This window comes from Cucurbita pepo, chromosome 10, assembly GCF_057944985.1.
Source record: "Cucurbita pepo subsp. pepo isolate OVF chromosome 10, ASM5794498v1, whole genome shotgun sequence".
Classification (NCBI taxonomy): domain Eukaryota; kingdom Viridiplantae; phylum Streptophyta; class Magnoliopsida; order Cucurbitales; family Cucurbitaceae; genus Cucurbita; species Cucurbita pepo.
This window is the reverse complement of record NC_141807.1, coordinates 2614617-2635144: the sequence shown is the minus strand read 5'-3', so window position 1 is coordinate 2635144 and position 20528 is coordinate 2614617. Positions and strand designations below refer to the sequence as shown.

The 20528-nt window shown below is 35.3% G+C and overlaps 1 protein-coding gene and 1 pseudogene across 2 annotated transcripts; one reads left to right on the top strand and one right to left on the bottom strand.

Annotated features, from left to right (window-relative positions):
* The first annotated feature begins 2411 nt into the window (after positions 1–2411).
* LOC111804230 (protein MRG1) lies at positions 2412–13789 on the top strand. Of its 2 annotated transcripts, XM_023688962.2 has the most exons (11): positions 2413–2700; positions 4617–4670; positions 4812–4825; positions 8017–8159; positions 9756–9791; positions 10495–10535; positions 11097–11195; positions 11914–11993; positions 12699–12868; positions 12992–13076; positions 13314–13789. In XM_023688962.2, the coding sequence occupies exons 1-11, from the start codon at positions 2563–2565 to the stop codon at positions 13402–13404; spliced, it is 951 nt and encodes a 316-aa protein (XP_023544730.1). In that variant the 5' UTR covers positions 2413–2562; the 3' UTR covers positions 13405–13789. The 2 variants fall into 2 exon arrangements, with proteins under 2 accessions (XP_086984037.1, XP_023544730.1); XM_087127911.1 differs by lacking the exon at positions 12992–13076 and having other exon boundaries at positions 2412–2700.
* Positions 13790–16302: 2513 nt separating this feature from the next.
* Positions 16303–17916, bottom strand: LOC111804460 (transcription factor MYB44 pseudogene; annotated as a pseudogene).
* Positions 17917–20528: the final 2612 nt, after the last annotated feature.

The following is a 20528-nucleotide window of genomic DNA, read 5'->3' as shown; positions in this document are numbered from 1 at the left end:
GGCGACGATGCTGCTATTTCCGAGTCGGAAATAGCAGAGCCGTTATTGGTACGTTGGTGCTCTATCGTTGAACCGGATCGGAGCGGTCTGCAATCCACGAGAGGAAGAAACCGTGTGGCGGCCATTAGCACCATGATTAGAAGTAAAGAGGAGTTCTTCATCTTGGGCATCGCCGGAGAGTTTAGATTCGGCGAGAGCATAAAGAACGGAGCAGGAGAAAGAAGAAAAAGGATTGGTTTGGCATCTCTCTACTTGCATTGAAACTGTGGTTGGGTTCTTTATATAAGGGCGATGGGTGGCCATGGACGGTGAATGAAGCTTTCCGATGTGGGTCCCCTTTGTGGAGATAGTGTTTGACTCCAAAGCCACTTTTCCTAAATTTTAGCACGGGAATTTTTTTCATTTATATATAATAGATTAATTTTTACAATTTTGAATTTTTGTTGAAATCCATTATATTATATATAAAAAATTGGGACCTTATTTAAATAAATTAATTTTAGTTAGTTAAAACTCCTCCTGTTGCATAAAAAGGGTTTTTTTTTATTTTTTTTTATTTTTTATTTAAGATGGTCAACTTTCATACAAATAAATGAAAGTTAATACTCAATTTTGGATTTTACATATTTTTAATATTATGTATGTAAAACAAAATTGAAGCACTACAGTTCAAATATGTACTTAAATTTACAATTAAACATTAATAGATAAAATCTAAATAGTATCTTTTATAATATGTATAGCCCCTTTTTCTCAGGTATTGCATCTCTAATCTTTAATTCTATATTTTATTTTTCTTAAAAAAAAAAAAACACATATTCTTGATAATCCTTGATCTTCGAAAGTCTAGTTACACTCCAAACAACCATAAATTCTATCTACACGTATAAATCGTAATTGAGTATTCATTTATTGTTTTGTATCTATAATGTCTACAATATTCTAATTTATATTATTGTAGCTTCGAATATTCTATATTATCGTAGTTTTTCAATATGGGACTTAACCTTTTGTTTCTCTTAGAGTTTTATTCCCGATCAAAAAATATCCTATACCTAAGAAAAATAATAAAAAAAATATTAATATAAGACGAAACTTAAATTGATTTATAATATTAAAAAAACTAAATATAAACATACCTTAAATTTCATTTTTAATAAATATAAAAACATATTTAAAATGGTTTACTTAAAAAAATAAACAAATATTAAGTAAAAGTTTAAGGTGATGATTAAAATAAATTTAATTAAATGAATATTTGAAACTGAATCAGCTCCATTGGAAATAAGAAGAAAAAGAAATAGTATTTGAATGGTAGGAAGGAGAAAGGAGGAGGGGTGGTCCAACTTCCCACGTGTTACTTTTGAACTCCCTCCCCTCTCTTCGTCCATATTGGAATCAATTTTAGTTTAAATTCCATCCTTTTCCCTCAATTTACTTCATATTCGTTAATTCATGGATGCCATTGCAACTATTTCTCATTAAATCACTAAATTCTCCATAATTTATTAGAATAAATTCCCCCTTTTTTTATTTTTTTTATTAATTTTTTTTAATTTTTGGCGTGTGATTCACAGTAAAAGATTCCATCTTCTTTATTCACGATTTAATCTTGTTTGCGGGGAGAATCCTCCTACAGAACTGGACACCCCTTGTTCTTCTTTCTGCTAATATCCAACCAAAAAAAAAAAAAATAATAATAATAATAAAAAGTTTAAGCCTTTGGTACAATTAAATCATCTTTTCAAGTGCCTAGCAATGGCCCAAGCCAGACCACTCAACCTCATGGACTCTGCCTCGGCGGCCATCGCTGAAGATCGGAGCCATTGAGCAGTCGGTGGCGTTCGAGGCACTAAGGACTCTGGCCCCACTCCTGACGTCACTTCCTCCCACCACTGAGGATGGACGGTCCAGATCAACCCAAGGTCGCGCGCAGCCCAACTGTAAATTAAATAAAATTTTCAAACACCAGAAAGTTAATTCTTCTAAATTCTGTAGTTTATTTATTTTGTTCTTTTGTTGATTATGGATCATTCCACACATGCAACACTTGTCACAAAACCAAGGCCCAAACAATCAAAGGTTTTATGTCGTTTATTAATTTTTAAAAAATCTTAAATGATTATTTTCCTATCCATATATTGAAAATATAAAATATATTTTGTGGTTAAAAAGTTATTAAATTATTGCATTCTTCGCGTATGAGCCGTGTATCTTATTTTAATAGATAATATATAGTTTTTTTAAAATTTAAAATGTACAAAAATAAGGACCAACCTATAGAAAGTATCCGTAGGTATGGAACCTGATGGACGAATTAATGGAATTAAAAAGTCAACAAGATGTAGTAGCGGTTTCTGTTTCTAAAAAACAAACAAAATTAATTATCCAATATTAAGTAAAGGGGGAAACGAAAAGGACAAGGAAAAAAGAAAAAGAAAAAACAGAGGCGATGGGAGTTCCCGCTCTATTCCGCACTCGTCAGAGCGCCACGCGACCTCACGAGGAAGTGGTCGAGCCTGGTATCTAGCTGCTTCTCTGGCTATCTCTGAGTGTTCAAGAATGGTAAACTCCTCCAAGGACGACACAGCCACCAACGGCGACATGTCCATCGGCGATTCTCCGCCCTCAAATTCCAGCCTCTACTCCGAAGGCGAGAAGGTACTTGCATATCATGGCCCGCGCATCTATGAAGCCAAGGTACTTTTCCTTCTACGCCATTTTTTTTATTTTTTATTATGGTATTCGACTTTCAATTCCTCTTTCTTGTTCCTTAAAACTTCCCTTAAGCATCGAGCTGTCAGCTCGTTTTTCGGTTGGCGCAGCTGATTTTTGGAGGAAAATTAAGGGGGGGGGGGGGGGGGGGGGGGATTATTTTTGTACCCTAATTCAATCGCGTCAGTTGTTTCCTTCGCGTGTGGCTATTGGATTTCTTTCGCTTGTTTTGTCGGTTTTATGACCGGAGAAAGAGAATACCGTACGAAGGTTCAATTAGCTGAGGTCAGTGTTATGGGGACACGAGAGCTTTGGAAATGACCAAGTTTCCTACATTATCAAAGAAGAAAAGGATTTGGACCACGTATAGACGAAGGAAAAACGCACAGAATTTGAGTCATTGGAGAGCACATTTCAAATTTAAAGATTGAACAACGAATTCCAACAATTCTTGGCAAAAGCGCAGTGAAAAAAGAGATGAGTCATGGATTCAGCTACTTCGAAACATAATTGACAATAGAAGGCTGCAAAGCTGAAGATGACATCTCCTTTTGGAGAGAATATAATCTATTATGCCGCTGTTTAGCATGATCCACTGAAGAATATTTGCTCTTTTGGGACTATTAGAAGAGTTTGTAAGCTTCTTATTGAGACAGTTGGCTGAAAATAATCCCGAAGAATCAAAAGATCATCTACTTGAATCATCAAATTCAACCAAATTAACCGAATCCAAGTTCTCCAACAGAGAACTCAAGTCAACAATCTTCTTATCCTTCAAGTTTCTTCTAAAAGAATCTTCCAAGATAAACAAGAAGAATCCCATGAATCTGATATAACTCCATTTAGGAGTGTTGAGATCTTGAAAAGAATAGGATATCAAACTTTAAAATGCTAAAGATCAAACCATATATCTGGAGATGTTCATAGAGTTGGTTGGCTAGGCACATGAGATATAGGTTGTTGGGAGATGATCAAGGAGTCTCTTCACCATTCTCTCCTTTCATGAGAAAGGAAGCTTTTTATGGTAAGTCAGGGCATGTGCCGTTTTTTGGGGTTTGTGGATGGAGAGGAATAATAGAATATGATATTTGGTCCCTTTTTAAATTTCATGTTTCTTTGTGGGCTTTGGTGGTCAAACCTTTTTGTAATTATCCGTTAGAATATGATATTTGTACATTTAACTTCATCATCTGAAGCAGTATAATTTTCATGAATCGATGGTAAGAGAGCAAGATCGAAAAAAATGGAGGAATTATTTACCTCAACATCATAATCAGTTAGATAATTAGGTATCATAAGCTTCAGCTACCTCATTTTCGTCTTGCTTAATGTGTTCCGTTGAGGGAGAGATATTACTTCTCCTCTGATTGGATGCAACATCTCCAGGAAATTGTGCAATATTAGTTGTACTTCTACTAACATTCTTCTTTATTTTTGAATCCATACATGTTGTCTTTTCTTGTGAGTGTCATAACCAACAAAACTATTATGCCTAGTCTTTGGATTCAACTTGTGAACCTTATTAAAGGAGACCCTAGAGTTGCTAGCAAAAATTGTGAGTTTTCTTGCGATTGGAATGTACTCCTTGTTTGGTAGGCAGACCCCCTATGCACAACAACATACCCCTACGCATAACAACGTGGTAACACCAATTTCCTAAAATCTCTGAAGTAACTCAACATGCATCTTAATTGAACAAAGAGCATAAAACAACTATCGCATAAAACTAAAAAACTACGTCTTATTTCTACAAAACAAAAGGCAACAAGTTGCATCAACTTGGTTCTTCACTAGGATCCCCATTTTGTGTCATCTCACATGAAAGGGAAATCGATGCCATATTATTCCTTATCCACAGTGATCAAACAAGTAGCTATCCAGTTTATGCACTTACATTTCAGGTTCAAAAAGTTGAGCTTAGGAAGAAGGAATGGAGATACTTTCTGCACTATCTAGTAAGTTTCACTTCCTTGTCTTGCAATTTTCCTTGCCTCCCTTCTTCTGATTTTGAGTGACAATCTTAATATAGAGTATGTTTGTTTAAGTGAAAACTTTCTTCTCATGTTACTGACTGCTTCCAATTTGTCATTTTGCAGGGCTGGAATAAAAAGTGAGTCTCTCTTTCTATTTTATATTTGAATTCGCTATTGTTCCAGTCACTTCATCTACTGTGTAGATGTTTTTTCTTTCTCTTTTTTTTCCCTCCATCGTGTGACTTCATCCAGTTAGGCGTCATATGCTAGCAATTATATGCTTCTTCCTTCTGCTTTCCTTTTCATTTTTTTATCTACTTTCACATTATTTTATTAAAATGACATTTAAAACTTCCTTAAGAATGTTAGAAGCATAACAGGGATGTAGAGACACCGGGTCATTTTTTCATCATTTGCAGCTTTGCTTATAATTTTGTCCAAAGATCTCTGCCTTGCTTTAGATGCGATCAGTTGGCATTTTACTGCAGTGGAAGGAGGATTGCATTGCTGTTAAGGATTCTGCCATTGGGATTTTCTCTATTTCGATAGAGCGTAAAATTAAGGACATTATAGATGGCTGGATTCAGGGGATTTACGCCCATGTAACTCCTACTGGTGTAAGGAGTTTTGACAGGAATTGTTTGATTGAGCTAGGCTATATGAAGGTGCTTGGTGTATGGCGGGGGACTTCAATGTGATAAGATGGATGGAAGAGAGACTTAATTGCAATAGAATTACTAGAAGTACAATAAGTTTATAGCTGTGAATGATTTAATAGACCCCCCATTGTTATGCGGCAAATTTACTTGGACTATTCTGGAGGAGAGTACTTCGGCTTTGAGGATTGATATAATTTTTTTTTTATAGGGGTTGGGTAGATGATTTTGAAATCTCTAGATTGAAGAGGTTAAATGGTCCTACTTCAGATCATTTCCCCCTTGGCGAGGTATTTGGGAATAATGTAGATAAAAGAAAAAACATGAGATTCTTCATCAAATTGCCCAAATTAACTAGTTGACCTAGCATGGTGGTAGTAGCAAAAAGATGATAGAATTAGGCTGAAAGCTTCCTTGACTGAAATGATTATTAGTAAGCAAAGAATGTTGAGCCAGAAATGTAAGATTAATTGGTAAGAGGTAGGGGATGAAAACACTGCCTTCGTCCATAGATGGATCTCAATCAAGAAGAAAAGAAATTTGATCTCTACTCCCGAAAGTAGCGTGGGTCAATTGTTATTGACTGAAGAAGAGATTGTTAGCTTCTTTTAGAACTTACACTTCAAAGATGGTGGAGTCAATGTGGTCCCTCTCAATAGATTTAGCTGCTCTTAGTTAGAAGGCCATTTCAGAAGGAGGAAAACCTCGAGGCAATTTGAAGTATGGGCAGCCTAGAGAATTTGGCTTCTCTCATTAATGAAATTCCTTCTGACGATCATTTGGAATATCTTCAAATGGAGAGAAACTTCGAGGCTTTTGAAAGGAGGTTTGGGGTGACTGGTAGACAATTGGAAGAATTTCTGTGTTTGGTGCTAGTTATAGAGAAAGATAGCTACCAAAGTTGCAAATATTCAAAAGGTATTTTCTCTCTGAAGACACAAAATGGTAACCACCTTTCTCCTCTAACTCCGATCTCATACGCTTCTTTTACCCCATATCTATTCACACATATCTTCCGTAACATAAGTAGCTCCATAGGAGTACAGCTAATAACATTGAGGATTAACACCATGGATCATATTTAGAGATCGTCTCTATCTTGTATGGTCATCAGTGGTGTAGGGCATGTAAGAAACCCTTTGAATGTTTGGAGCATGTTGGGTGGGGATGTCAGTTTGCATCAGTGATTTGGAATATCTTTTTTAGGGTTTTTGGTAGACGTATGGCTTGCAATAGTTCATCCAGACTAATTTATTTGCGAATGGGTCTTGGCTAGGTTCAATGCCCCTTTTGGGCTTCTGTTACTAAGAACTTTAGTGATAATCCCTTTTCTTTTGAATTAGAGCATCTTTCTGTAAGTTGTTTTGTTTGTCTCTCTAGGATGTTTGGGTTTTTTGTTAGCTTGGGCTTTACAGGACATGGTTAGAATGATGAGCCTTGCAATTATGAGATGTGAAAAACGAAACATATGGATGTATTCTCTGGAAGATTCTTTTCATAAGTAACCTGACTAACTTTCTTAAGAATGACGTACAGACCATAGTATATAGGTGCCAACTTTGCATTTCCTCTCCTTGCTACCAAAAGCTGGCTATTAAGCTGCTATTTAAGAAAAAACTATACACACCACCCTTGCAACTCTACATCATGGCAAGAATTTTTTTTTTTAAAAAAAAATTCATTTTTATATATGATAAACTAAAATTTCATTGGAAAAAACTAAAAGAATACAAGAGCATACATCATGACTAGTTTTTCTGCTCGGGCTTTCATTAATTGCTGTAAGCACAAGAGTTCCATCCACTTTTCTCTGTTCGTCTTTTTTATTTTATTTTTACAGTTTTGCTTTCCAACAATTGGGGTAGGTACTATCCCAGTTTGAGATTTCATGAATATCATCTTCAAATAATCTCATGAAGGGGAATTGATAATGAACTTGAAACCTCCCGTTTCCATTTTTATTTCCTGCAAATGTATTTTCAAAATTGAATAGTTGGTTAACATGCTTTATATTATAGCATAAAGTCGTATGAAGAATGAGGGCCTTACATAAATAATTCTTTTTTGCACTGCTTATTGATATATGATTCTATGTACATTAAACAATTATAAGCTCAGAAGAAGCTTGTGCTTAACAATATATAATAGTGATTACTTTCCAAATCTGATGATAGTAGTTTCCGTCATTTAATTTGAGCATTTCCAACATTTTACATCAGTATCTATTTTCTTTAAGCATGGCTTGCGATTTTGGTTCCTGAAGGGTTAGATTTTCAGGCCCAATTAAATAAAGTTGGGTGCAGGGCTTTACTTTTGTTTCTGTTTCCAGATTTTTGTAAAAAAAATATTTGAAAATGAAAGTTTTATGCTTTCAAGTTTTTCTTGTATTGGTTACGTCATCTCCTGCCGAAGCCTTTTCTTGATCAACTGTTGGAGAAATGTTTAAGTTGTGTTCTTATCCACGCAATACTGGTAACCTCTTAGAAATCGTCTGGCGAGAATGCAATAGAATTTTTCTTTAGTTGGTTGCATTTTTCTTTTCAAGAATGTTCTTTTAGAAAACAATATAGAAGTTATTAGCTTTGATTGGATGTATACCATCTTTTTATGATAGTTATGTCATTTTTATAAAAGCAATACAATAGTTATTACAATGCACATCTTGCTAACAGTTGGGACGAATGGGTAAGCGTAGATCGGCTGATGAAATGTACTGAAGAGAACCGTTTGAAGCAGCGAGCCCTTGAGAAAGGGTATGTAGAAAAGAGCTCAAAGTCTGGACGATCTGCACAAGCAAAGCCAAAAAATTTGATCGGTAGTTTTCAAATTCTTAGTTACACCAAATCATGCGTCCAAAATCAACATCTTTGACTTTGTATAATCTTTCAATGCATCTGTTACTTCGTTATACTTGCCTATGATTCTGAGTATTGACTAAAATTGTCTAAAAAGTAGGTATTTGTTTTCATTTTCTCCTTCCAATTTGGACAATGAAGGACCAGCTCATTCAACAACAAATTTCTAACCTTGTCACTTGTTGGTTTGCATGCACATATGTTTTTTCTACCAATCTTCTTATTCATAACAACTATTTTGTATTTTCAGAATCCTATTCCAGTGGAGATTTTTTTTTATTATTATTTTTATTATTAAACATTACATGGATAGGAGAATTTGAACCTACGACCTCTTAGAAAAAGTAGAGGTACCCTAACCGTTACATATGTTCATGTTGGCTACAATTAAGCAACTTTTATGAATAGGAGAGTCCGTGTGTAATCCTGGGCTTTGAGCCCTTTGATTTCATTTTCTTCTTTGTGACTATGAATTTGATCTTGCATTATGAATCCATCGAAGAACTAACTGTTGAAAGTGAAGATAAAAAGGCTGTAAAAAAAAGTTAATATAAAAGGGACCGGGATCCCCCCTATCTAAGCCCCTGTAGGGTCCCTACATTTTGACTTTGTAACAGCCTAAGCCCACCACTAGCCGATATGGTTTGCTTTGACCCGTTACGTATTGCCATCAGTGTCACGGTTTAAAATGCATCTATTAGGGAGAGGTTTCCACACTCTTATAAAAAATATTTCGTTCCACCCTCCAACCGACGTGGGATCTCACAATGTGTTTATTAGGAAGAGATTTCTAAACTCTTATAAAGAATACTTTGTTCCCCTCTCCAACCAACGTGGGATCTCACACACTTGGTTTACTATTGTGAATGATTGAGTAACTTTTCCTAGAGATTCACTTTCAAACTCCAAGCTCTTCTACTTTTGGGGTCAAAACTTCTTTTCCCCATAAAAGCATTGGTATTGGTTACTTTCAATCGACCCAAAATAATGTATGTTCCCGGACAATTGTTATGAAGCCGGTTTTCCCCTTTTCTTTCCAGTCCTCTTGTGTCCATTTGCAAAGAGAACGTCATAAATGTTTCTCAATTTTTTGCAAACCCAGTTGATTACTATTGACTGTAAGAGACAACGCTTTCTTCAATCTTCCCACCAACACCTTAACCAATAATTAGTTATAGGAAATACTTTTTTTTTTCTTAACAAAAACGAACTTCTCAATATATCAATGAGATGAAACAACAAATTGTTGAGTGCTATGTAAATGATAAAAAAATAAATTAAAATAGCTGTTCTTATTTTTTAAAAAATAATCTATTGATTATTGTCTACCTGAAATCATTACGTTTCTTCTATGCGTCTGCAAAAGTTTTAACTTATGAATAATTTCTGATTATTTCTAATGCATCAATTTCTGTTAGAAATCTGTGATGCGATATATTGTTGCATTTGAGGTTTTGTATATGAGTCAGCTAAAGCTTCGACTACTGGTCATTAATGGTAATATTTGTACTTTTCTTCATTTCCTAATTAAATTACTGAAATTTGTTTCCTTGTAGATGCAAGAGTGGAGAAAGAGGACCCCAAGAACAATGGTATTGCTTATTTTCACACTTCTCTTGAACTCTTTCTAATTTGTTCCTAGTTTTAGTTCAACTACGTTTCACTGTGTTGCTCAAACAATGAAGTATTATTATTTTTTATTCGACCCCAAAGGTGCCACTTTGCTCAGTAAGTATAGAGAATGTAGTTTTATTGTGGATCTTGGAAATTTTTTAGAATTGCACACTGGCGTGACCCGAAGACCTTACCTTACCTGCTTCAGTACCTTGATTTGGGGAACCTATTTGAAATGGAAGTTTTACCTGATTAGGAAAAGGACAGCCTGAATCTCAGCCTAGCATCTCTTAAAACTTTACAGTCACTTGTCAAAGTCGAAGGTGAATGTATTTTCTCATCCCAAGACTTTCGAACTAACATACGTTCAGTCCACAAATTGGAAAGAGCATCATTTGGAACCACTTTTCTTTATTGGCCACACTTTGGTTGGAGGATTACGACCCTCCTTATTTTATTAAAACTAAAATCTTTGTATACCATACTATGAAAATTATTTCTTAAAACTAGACTCCTTAAATTTTTTGTTCCTTCTTCCCGAGAAAGTCTCCTCTTTGTTTTTTCCCATAGCCAGTTGTAAACAACTCTTGCGATAAATTACAATGCCATTTTCTTCTTCCTGTTTTTGTGACTAAATATGTGCTTGTAATACTTCTATTGTTCTGTTGATATTTGTTGCAGCACCAAAGGGGAAGAAACGAAAGAATGACTCAGCCACCAAGGTTGGTTTTATATCATGAATAGAGATCCAAAGTTGTAATTTTGTAAGAAAATGTTTCAGTATAAATTTGTTCAAGCTGTATGTATATAACGAGTTTACTTTTAGCTTCATCTTTCTATGGATTGAAAAGCAAGAAACAATTGTGGTTTTGGATTTTTCCTATCCAGATTTCACAGTAATAGCTTAGGACATTGATCATCATTTTCTTTTTCCCATTGTCTTATTTGAAAATAGAAAGCAAAGCAATAAATAAGGTGAAGACCATCTATTTGTGCAATGGAATACATTTATCTTTTTCATTCGCTTGAATAAAAAGGAGTTTAGGTTTATTCTTTCCCTTCCCTTAATTGATGATAGAGTTGATGCTGAACTTCTATATTTCTATGTTGTGTGTTGATTCAGTAATTTCATTGTGCTTGTGTTGTGCGTATGTGTATATATATAAATTATCTGTATTGCCAACAGTTTTTTAGTATTCATATCTTCAATTGCTCTTAATTTTCTCGACACTCGTTTTCTTGTCATTATATTTGATAAAATATGGTTCCATGTTTTTCGAAAGGACAATCAATCCGTAGAAAAAGTAATCAAGATTCAAATACCTTCAACACTAAGAAAGCAACTTGTTGATGATTGGGAATTTGTTACGCAGCAGGATAAGGTACATATCGATTAAGGTACATATCAACTGTTTGTTCTCCACGTTTCTTTTACCTATTACTTGGAGCAAATTGTCTCCTCCTGTAGCCTATCTACAATCGCTAATCGATAAAGGTGTTTATTGTTATTATTACTCGATTGGACCTTTTTTTTTTTATCTCATTTCAACATATCAATGAATGGTTAATGTTTCCTATAAAAAAAATTGTATTATTTTATGACAGAGGACTCTTAATACAGTTTGCCACTTGGTTGTCAGAAGGTATTAGTAGGTGAAATTTGAACATTTGATGAAATGATTAGGACATGTTCCTTGCACTTTCACTTTAATAACTGTCATTATACTATGCATTTCTTCACATTCACTTCCGACAATTCCATATCGTTATGTGGATACCTTTTGTCTATTTGACACGGCAGTTCACAGATAGCTTATGCTTCAGTTCAACTTACTCCATTTGTCCATATTATTTCTTTTTCATTAAATTAGGTTCCAAGTTTTTGTTGCAAAGTGGAATAGTTGACATTTTTCATTTGCAAATTAAATGGTCCTTAATAACTTCTTTTTTTCTATTATCCAATTTTAACTTAATGATTAGTTTGATTAATTGACCCTTTCAAGAATTTTTCTTGTCACATTAATGCATTAGAGACTTGCCCCCTAAGTTATCCATGCATCTGTCTAGTTAGCATATTGATTTTTCAGATGATTCTGCCAGCTAGTCAAACTTCCACGCTCACCTACAGTTGATGATATTTTGACGAAGTACTTGGAATACAGATCCAAGAGGGATGGCACGTAAGTTTGTTTATACCTTACTAAGAATACAAAATGGCATGAATCTGATCATAGTTAAGTGCTTGGATTTAATTTTCTTCCTTACCTGTGTCTATGGATTTTTTTTTATATTAGTCTTGTATTGATAACCACGTGTCTTAAACGGCTTAATAATTTTGTTAAATGCTCGACGGCTGAACTGTGTCTGAAGTTGACAGGGTGAACTTCCTGGAAAATTGGTAATAGTTTTATTTTCTTTTACTTTCATAATTACAGTAATCCAAACTGTTCGTATAAATATTCGGATCAGGACTATTTGTAGCATTTTTGGCGCTGTTTGGTTAAGACTATGAAAATGAAGTTGACTTGATGTGGAAGAAGACCCTAGTCCTTTAGGAAGAAGACCCTAGCCCTTGGAGAGCAGAAATCTTTAGGGAGAGGAAGTGAGTGATTTTCATAGACTTGAAACACCTTTTGGAGGGTGTTCAACAGAAAGATGATAAGAGAGCTGGATTCTTATTATTTTTATTATCCCTGTTATATCACTTAATAGAGATCTTCTAAAACGGTTTGTAGTTCACAAAATTGCTCATCCTTTCATAGCTGTTCTAGTATATAACACTTCAAAATTAATTTCTTACCTCAGTTCTTTCCTTCAGATGAAGTCTGAGCAATTGCTCGTGCTTACAAGACTTGACTTTGACTATTTATTCTTCATTGGTATAGGATTACCGACTCACTGGGAGAAGTCTTGAAAGGAATACGATGTTATTTTGATAAAGCATTGCCTGTACTGCTCTTGTACAATAAAGAGCGTGAACAGTATCATGAATTAGTCGTAGATAATGTCTCTCCATCAACTATATATGGTGCAGAACATCTGCTACGCCTCTTTGGTATGTCAAGGCACATCCTGATCCCCGTACTCATCAGTTTCCAATCCTCCATAATGTTCATTCAGAACGCCACATTTTTTTATATCATTTCTGATTCGTTTAGTTTATTTATTGTTTCTTCAGTTAAGTTGCCAGCGCTTTTGGCATATGTGAATATTGAAGATGAAACACAGATGCGGCTACACCATAAGTTGCTCGACTTTCTGAAGTATCATCGCAAACCTTATAAAATGTTGACACTATATTTACTTTTTGAAATGTGATAGAACAGTGAAACTAAACTGGCACATGCATGCTCACAAATCGTTTTTATAACCATGTACCAATTTTTCTTGATATCTTTGTCTCGTGTTCCATTAGGAGGAATGCTAGGAACTAATAAATGGAATTAATTTCGGTTGTTTATTAGCCGTGTAATGCTTATTAGTTCTTCTCGTGGATGTAGATTTCTGCAGAAGAATCAGAGTACTTTCTTTGTCTCGGCATATGAGGGCCTTAAACTTAATGAGGGAAAGGGTAAGGGCAAGAATGACTGACAGCGAATCCTTATTGCATGGCATGTACACCTTCATGCTTGCAATTCATAGTCTGGCAGGGAGGTAGTAGATTTCTGTGATGCATGCTGCCTTGGATAGTCAAATCAATCCTCTTGTTGTAACTGTTCAAGCCGTGTTTCTTTCTTTCCTTTCCTTTCTTTTTTCCCTCTCTCTCTCTTGTTAAAGAATAACCTGTTCGTTTGTAATTGATATTGGTTGGTTTGGTGCATGCACTGTGTTCATTTAAGAGTTCTACTCGAGTAGCTAAATTGCTGTCCACTTTTTTATTTATAGAAAAGTAGTCCCAACTGCAAGCTTATGACAAGTTGTCGAAATGAACGCTTAAACTGTAATGAAATCCAATCAGAAACTGTCTTGTGAATTATTTCTTGTACCTTTTTAATTTATCTTTGCTATTATTCATTGAATTTTAACGTGTTGGTTGACTATAATCATCATTTTAATTCAGTATTTCTGGGTGTTGGTTTTCTAGTTCGCTTTTCAATGTCTTTAAAACTTACTCTTTCTTTTTGGACGATTTTTATGAGTTGAATTTTTCATCAGTTCGAATGATTTGTTTTTGTTTCTTTTTCTTCTAATTCTGTGTTACTTTTTGTGTGTTTGGTTTTTATAGCCTTTCAATCCGTTGTTGATGTATGGCCTTTTCGTTTAATATTTATCATCAAATACTCCTGAATTTGTTTGATTATTAATCAGGTTGGGTTTCTTCAATTGTAAACTCTGCTTTGTGTCACTTTTTGTTACTTTTTGTAACTTTTCCTTATTTATTAAGACTTTATTTATTTCTAATTTAAGGTCGGTTGTTTACACACACTATAATTGTTTGCATTTGTGAGTTGTAGACTGTGAATGTGATCAGTTTGTGATGTTCTACGGATATGGTAAGATGATCGAAGGGTTGAACAGGAAATAAAGAAAGACTGAATACCCTGTAACCCACAATTCATAGTGGAATCAGTTTCATAAAGTTTCAAGTTCTTGTCGTTTCATGAGGAGAAGAGTTTCCAAATCATGCTCAAATATTGAATGACTGCCACGAAACTGTGAGTCAATTAGATTCCGTCATTTTCGATTAGATTTCTGTCATTTTCGTACATGATGCTACAATAATTTTCTGGTTTGTAATGCCTCTTGGGTGAGTCAATCGGATTTGTATCATTGCATCCATCCTCAAGCCAGTTGAGCTGTATGTGAATAATAAATTTGATTGAGAAAGGATAGAGCTGGTTAAATACACAAGCATCGGTTGAGGGGTTTATACATTGTACAGTTGATTGCTCGACTGAAACTTGTTATACATGATGTTTTAGGTTCAATCTACAATAGCCACCTGTCACATGGCTAAAAAAACATTCTTGTGAGACTACCTATGACTCCCAAATGTTGTAGAGATTGCCATCCAAATGTTGTAGAGTCAGATGGATTGTCATATGAGATTGGTCGAAATACTTCCGACTCTCATAGACATTAAAAAATTTATATGATGTTTTGGATTTTAGGCCATTTTTATGGTGAATGGGTATAGTGATGGACACACTTTAAGGATGATAAAGGTCTAAAGGGAATGAATGAGGTTTTTGTCATCACTTTTTTTAGGATGTGAATAGTTGCCATCAAATGGTTGGTTGGTTAGATACAATCCTGTCTGATAATTTATTGCCAGATTCAACTACCAATATATGAATTTTTTTCAGGGACTGACTCCTAAGAGAAAAGTAATGGGGTGCTTTTATTCATTAAATTATGTTTGAATTTAACTTGTATATTAGGTTAGATGACTCAAAGTAATAGAGCTAATAGTCGTTGGGGCACAAACTTGGCCTCTTCTGTTAGAAATCTCTTATATTTGAGCATGCCTGTACACAAAAATATATATTACTAATTTTCTTCATAATGTTAAACATTGCATCATTCTTGAATAATATTGGTATGTCCAAGAGTAAATGACATTAGTTTCCATACAGCAGCCATGGTGCTATAAAGGCTAATGACAGTGATTGACTGACCATATATTGATGGATCACTCGACCTTTATTTAATTGGTAAATATATTACTATTAAATTTTTGTTCATTCTCAACTTTGGAAAACTGTGTGCTGTAGAGGAAATGATGTAAGCTAATTTAGCAAGTTCAGTGTAGACCAGACCTTCTCATTCTTTATTCCTTAAGTTTGTTTGGTACAGCCATTATGTTCCAAAAGGTTACTAATGTGACCAAGTGGCTCTTGGCGACAAAACTATGTTACTTTGGACCCATTTTTCCTTCTTTTTCAAATCCTTTTACTTTCCGTCACAAAACTAAACTCAACTGCATTTAAACCCTCCCTAATCTAAAGCATATTTAAAAGAAATTACCCATTTGATTCTCTTTATTGGGTTGATGATGTTTTTTAATGATGATTCTTTTTAAAGCCGCCTCCTCTTTTTCTTCTCATAATAGTGCCTCAAAAAATGAAATTTGTGTACTTTACCTCCTTTCCAAAATTATTTTATATTTTCTTTCATGCCTAGTAATCATATACGAGTAAAGATGCATGTATCTGAAAAGAAATGCATGTTCATCTATGTACAAGTATGTATGCAGTATATATGAAGATATAGTATATGAAAGTATAAAGTAATTACGGTGGACAATGTGATTAAAACATAAATTTTTTAAAATAATAATGAAACTGAGTTCCAGAATTTGTTTATAAAAAGTGTTTTGAGGTTGGAATGGTGTTCATTCTTTAAAGGATTCCATGAAGCAATTCCCGCATAACTTGGCAACGAACTGTATTCCAAATTCTGTTTGAAGAGAGCTTTTAACTAAACGAAGATAATATTCAAACGCTTATCCAAAGAAAAAGTTATGATTTTTGGAATGACCTCCATCTCTCCAAGTGGGAATCTAATGATTTTTAAAATAAATATATTATCCCTAACAGGATTGCTTTCAACTAAAAAGAAGATTCAGCTTAAACAAAGCTCCAACATTGAATACGAGGGAGGGATTGATGTTGTTCTGTAATTTTGATTTGGTGGGTTTTTTTTTTATGAGGATGTGGTCTTCGAAATGAGAGACAAATAGCGGCAAGAATGGAAGGCAAAGTTGGTATACAAACGATTTTTAAAACTTCCCCGACTTTTTCCAGTTTTAGGGTCCATATTATACCTTAATTCCAACGAACTTCTACCTCTGTTCTGTTCTGTTCTGTTTCCTGTCTGTAACGGAAGAGGAACTTCCCCCCTTCTCTTTTTCTTTCATTCCCTTCTCTCTGTACATTCACTAATATTATTTCCTTCAGAAACTACAACGAAAAAGAGTTGAAAATTGGGAAGACAATCAAACTCCCAGATTTGGTTCTTCTCGGTTCTCATTCTGCTTCAGAATGTTGTGTAACTTCTGCGATCATCAATCTAATCTTAATGCTAATCAACAATTCTTGATGATGAATCACAGTTCGCTTAAAAACCGACGTTCCTAATCCCACCAGCTTTAGCCTGCTGAAAACATCCTCTTCCTCTCTTCTCCGACATCCCTTCCATATAGCTTTTCACCTCCGATTTTATCATCTCCTGCATCACCGCCATTAAATCTGCACTGAAAACTCCAAGCCCATTCTTTTTCTCGTGTGCCCCGCCACCGCCTCTTGTATCAAGCTGCGCTGCCTTTGTCAGCTCCGATGCCGCCATGCTTTGTATTTGAGCAAATGCCGCCATTAAAGGCGCCTGCCCTGTTGAACCACTTCCGCTGCGGTTCAAGCCGTCTCCGGCGCCGCTCGCACCAGGTAGAGATAACGACAGAGACGTCGCCGGGTCTGTAGTGGGGGACGGTGCCGATTCTCCAGGAGGTACAACACTGCCGGTTCTGGCAACAGGGCGGTAGACGGTCGGAGACATAACAGGAACACTAGAGTCGCTTATATCAGATCCTGATGGACTCCCGGGGTTCATGTATAGCCCGTTGACGGCGGCGCCGGCGCTGACCGATTTCTTCATAGGTTGGCTGTTTGGATCCGCTTCAAAACCCTCATTCATCATCGACGAACACTTCCGCTTCAGCGTCGAATTCCAGTGATTCTTAACGGCGTTATCCGTCCGGCCAGAGAGAAGCCGAGCAATGGTAGCCCATCTATTGCCGAAGTTAGCATGAGCTCTGATAATGGTCTCGTCCTCCTCCGGCGAGAAGGGGCGGTGCTCCACCTGAGGAGAGAGCTGATTGCACCAGCGAAGGCGGCAGGACTTACCGGAACGGCCGGGAATGGATTTACTGATGAGGGACCAGTTGCGTGGACCATGCTTCTGGACCAGTCCACGGAGGGCGTCGTCTTCCTCAGGACTCCACGGACCCTTGATCCGATCCATCTCTTAACTGGTAACCGCCACGAACGATTAGCAATAAAATGATTCAAAAAACCATGAAGATTGAGATACCGCGGTTTCGATGGGTGTGTAGGAGGTCAGGTCTGTTTGTTTGGCTCGGTTCCTCTATTTCTTCTTGTGTAGGGTTACTGGAGCAGGAGACGGCTAGGAGGTGGGGTTCTTATAAAAGAGATGAGACGGGCAACCGAGTAAACCGGTGACCTCGTTTTGAAGCAAATAAGAAACGTTCCGGTAAGTGCCACTACGGTTGCGATACAGCTGGCAATGAACACGCGTCGCGTTTTAACCTGCATTCAATTTTGCTTTTAATTTTGCTTTTCTTTTTTTTTTTTTTTTTTTTTTTTTTTTCAGTTTCTTTCTGGAAAAACAAAAAAATGAAAATTGAAAAAGATAACGCTCGTCAATGGCGCGTGCGCGATACCGCGGCAAACACCTTGTGCTGCAACTCTTTCCGTGCCTCCGCCTTCAATAATTAACACCAATCCACCTTCTATCCTCGCCGTCCACTTTTCATTTTTTCAACTCCACGTGTGCGTAATCCCACTCGCCACGTCTATAATCGTTCCACCTTCATTTTGATCACCGGGCATAACAGTTTTGATTTTTTTTTCAATATATATAGATACAAATTAATTATATTTTTTTTAATTAATAAATTCATTTAACGCATAATTGAGGCCAAAAAGTAGTTTTAAAAAACATTGCCATTTTCACTCATTAATTACATAGATGGTTTAATTATTCTAATTACCCCTTCATTTATGATTGGATTTTATATTTCAACTTTGTATTTTAGTCCTTTGATAAATCTTAATTAATATTTGAATATATCATTTGGTCAATTAATGAATAAAAAAGAATGTACAAATATCTACCCATTTAATAGAGCTATTTAAAAAAAAAAAGAAAAAGAAAAATGAAAGCCACATAATATTTGGATGGACTAAAGGCAATGATTAAAAATTGCCTTGGTCCAAAGTAAGGAGTAGTCACTCTCCCACTTTGATACTGAACTCCCATACCCATTGCATCATTTCGCTATTTCAATTATTATTCATTTAAATTAAATTGTTTGATTTATTTCCTAAACTTTTAAATTAATTAAACATTGTGACATAGTTATTAATATTTATAAACTAATGTTATTTTAAGTATAGAAAGGGTAATAAAATAAGAGAAGCTTGAGAGCGAAGATAAATGGGAGAGAGGTAAAAAAGAAACGTCTCTGACTCCCCCACTTTGACTCCTTTCGCCAGCCTGTCTACCATTTTCTTCCACCCGATTTTTAAGATTTTTTATTTTTGTGGAAGCTTAAAAATTAAAAGAAAAAAAGAGAAAGAGAAAGATATGATGATGTGGCACAAAACGACAATTAGGGACGCCGAATCGGGGAGCGAATAATTATTATTGCTGCATTTGTGTCAGTACAGGCTGTAAACCTTGGCAATATCATCACCTTCACCACTCCCCGGCGGCCACGTACTTAACTAACTTTCCCAACTTTTTTTATCCCACCGACACCCGCCGGTGATGCTTCCTATCGTCTTTACCTTTTACTTCTCTCTCTACGCTATTTTTTTTTTTCCTTTTTTAAAAACACTTTCGACTCAGTGCTAAATTTTAATATGTAATATTTAGTTTTTTTCACACCTTTCATTGAATTTTATTCACTTTTTTACTACTTGGTTTGGCGTTTGTGGTGTAGGAAATGAACAAAAGAAATTGATATTTAAAAAAAAAAAACATTAGGGTTAATCAGTGAAGAAAATGACAGAACAATTATAGAAGTAAATGAGAGAAGAAAGAAGGGGAAAATGTGTCCACAAGTAGCCTCGTATTATTAAAAATATCTCTATACTATATATATTATTTGATTTTGCACATATCTTTGACTATAGCTCCATTTTTAGTTAAGATTTTTTGCCCATTGCTACCAACTAAAAATTGATATATTGGACTTAATTTTTAATGTTTATTATAATTTATAGAGTAAACATTAAAAATATAAAAAGGAGCAGTAACGGTAAGGTATAGAGGCAAGAAAGAAATGCGGAGAATGAAATAATTGGGGTTGTAAGGGTAATAAGGGGCAATACAGCTGGAAAACCTCCTAACTACTCATCCCCCACTCCCTCTTTACCATTTTATTTATTTATTTATTTATCTATTTATATTGTTATTGTTTCCTAACAACTCTCTCACGTGCTCTCCTCAACCGTACAGCGTACCCACGTGCGGCTTTGCGCCCTCTGAAGGCGGCACACCAACACACTTGCCATTTTCCTTTAGTCGTTTTGCCTTTGCCCACGAGGACATTAAAGTAATTCCCACCACCACGGATCTGCTTGCCGTTTGGCACCGGAAAATCTTTGTATTCTAATATTATATATATATTTTTTTGTAATCAAATATAATAAACACTGTAATTATCTCCCCGGATCTTAAGCACCCCATCAACCACCACCATCATATTTTATTTATTTATTTATTTATTTATTATCCTAAATCCAAAAACAAAATCATTGTCCATTAATTGGAATTACATAAAAAGACACTACATTACAATTTAAATAATCAGGCTTCTTAATTTCATATATGTTTTTTTTTTTTTTTTTTTAAGATTATGTCTTTTTGATACGTTTAAAATTTGGAATATTTGGTGGGTAAGATAAGAGATTATATTTGAGAAAAGAAAAAAAAGGAGAGACAGAGAAAGGAATGGCACGTGGGAAGGGAAC

What these genes read in the sequence shown, in the direction of transcription:
- LOC111804230 (XM_023688962.2), top strand. Translation starts at nt 2,563, where the DNA reads ATGGTAAACTCCTCCAAGGACGACACAGCCACCAACGGCGACATGTCC. An exon ending in CGCGCATCTATGAAGCCAAG is followed by an intron (nt 2,701 to 4,616) that starts GTACTTTTCCTT and finishes CTTACATTTCAG; the next exon opens with GTTCAAAAAGTTGAGCTTAG. An exon ending in AGAGGACCCCAAGAACAATG is followed by an intron (nt 9,792 to 10,494) that starts GTATTGCTTATT and finishes TATTTGTTGCAG; the next exon opens with CACCAAAGGGGAAGAAACGA.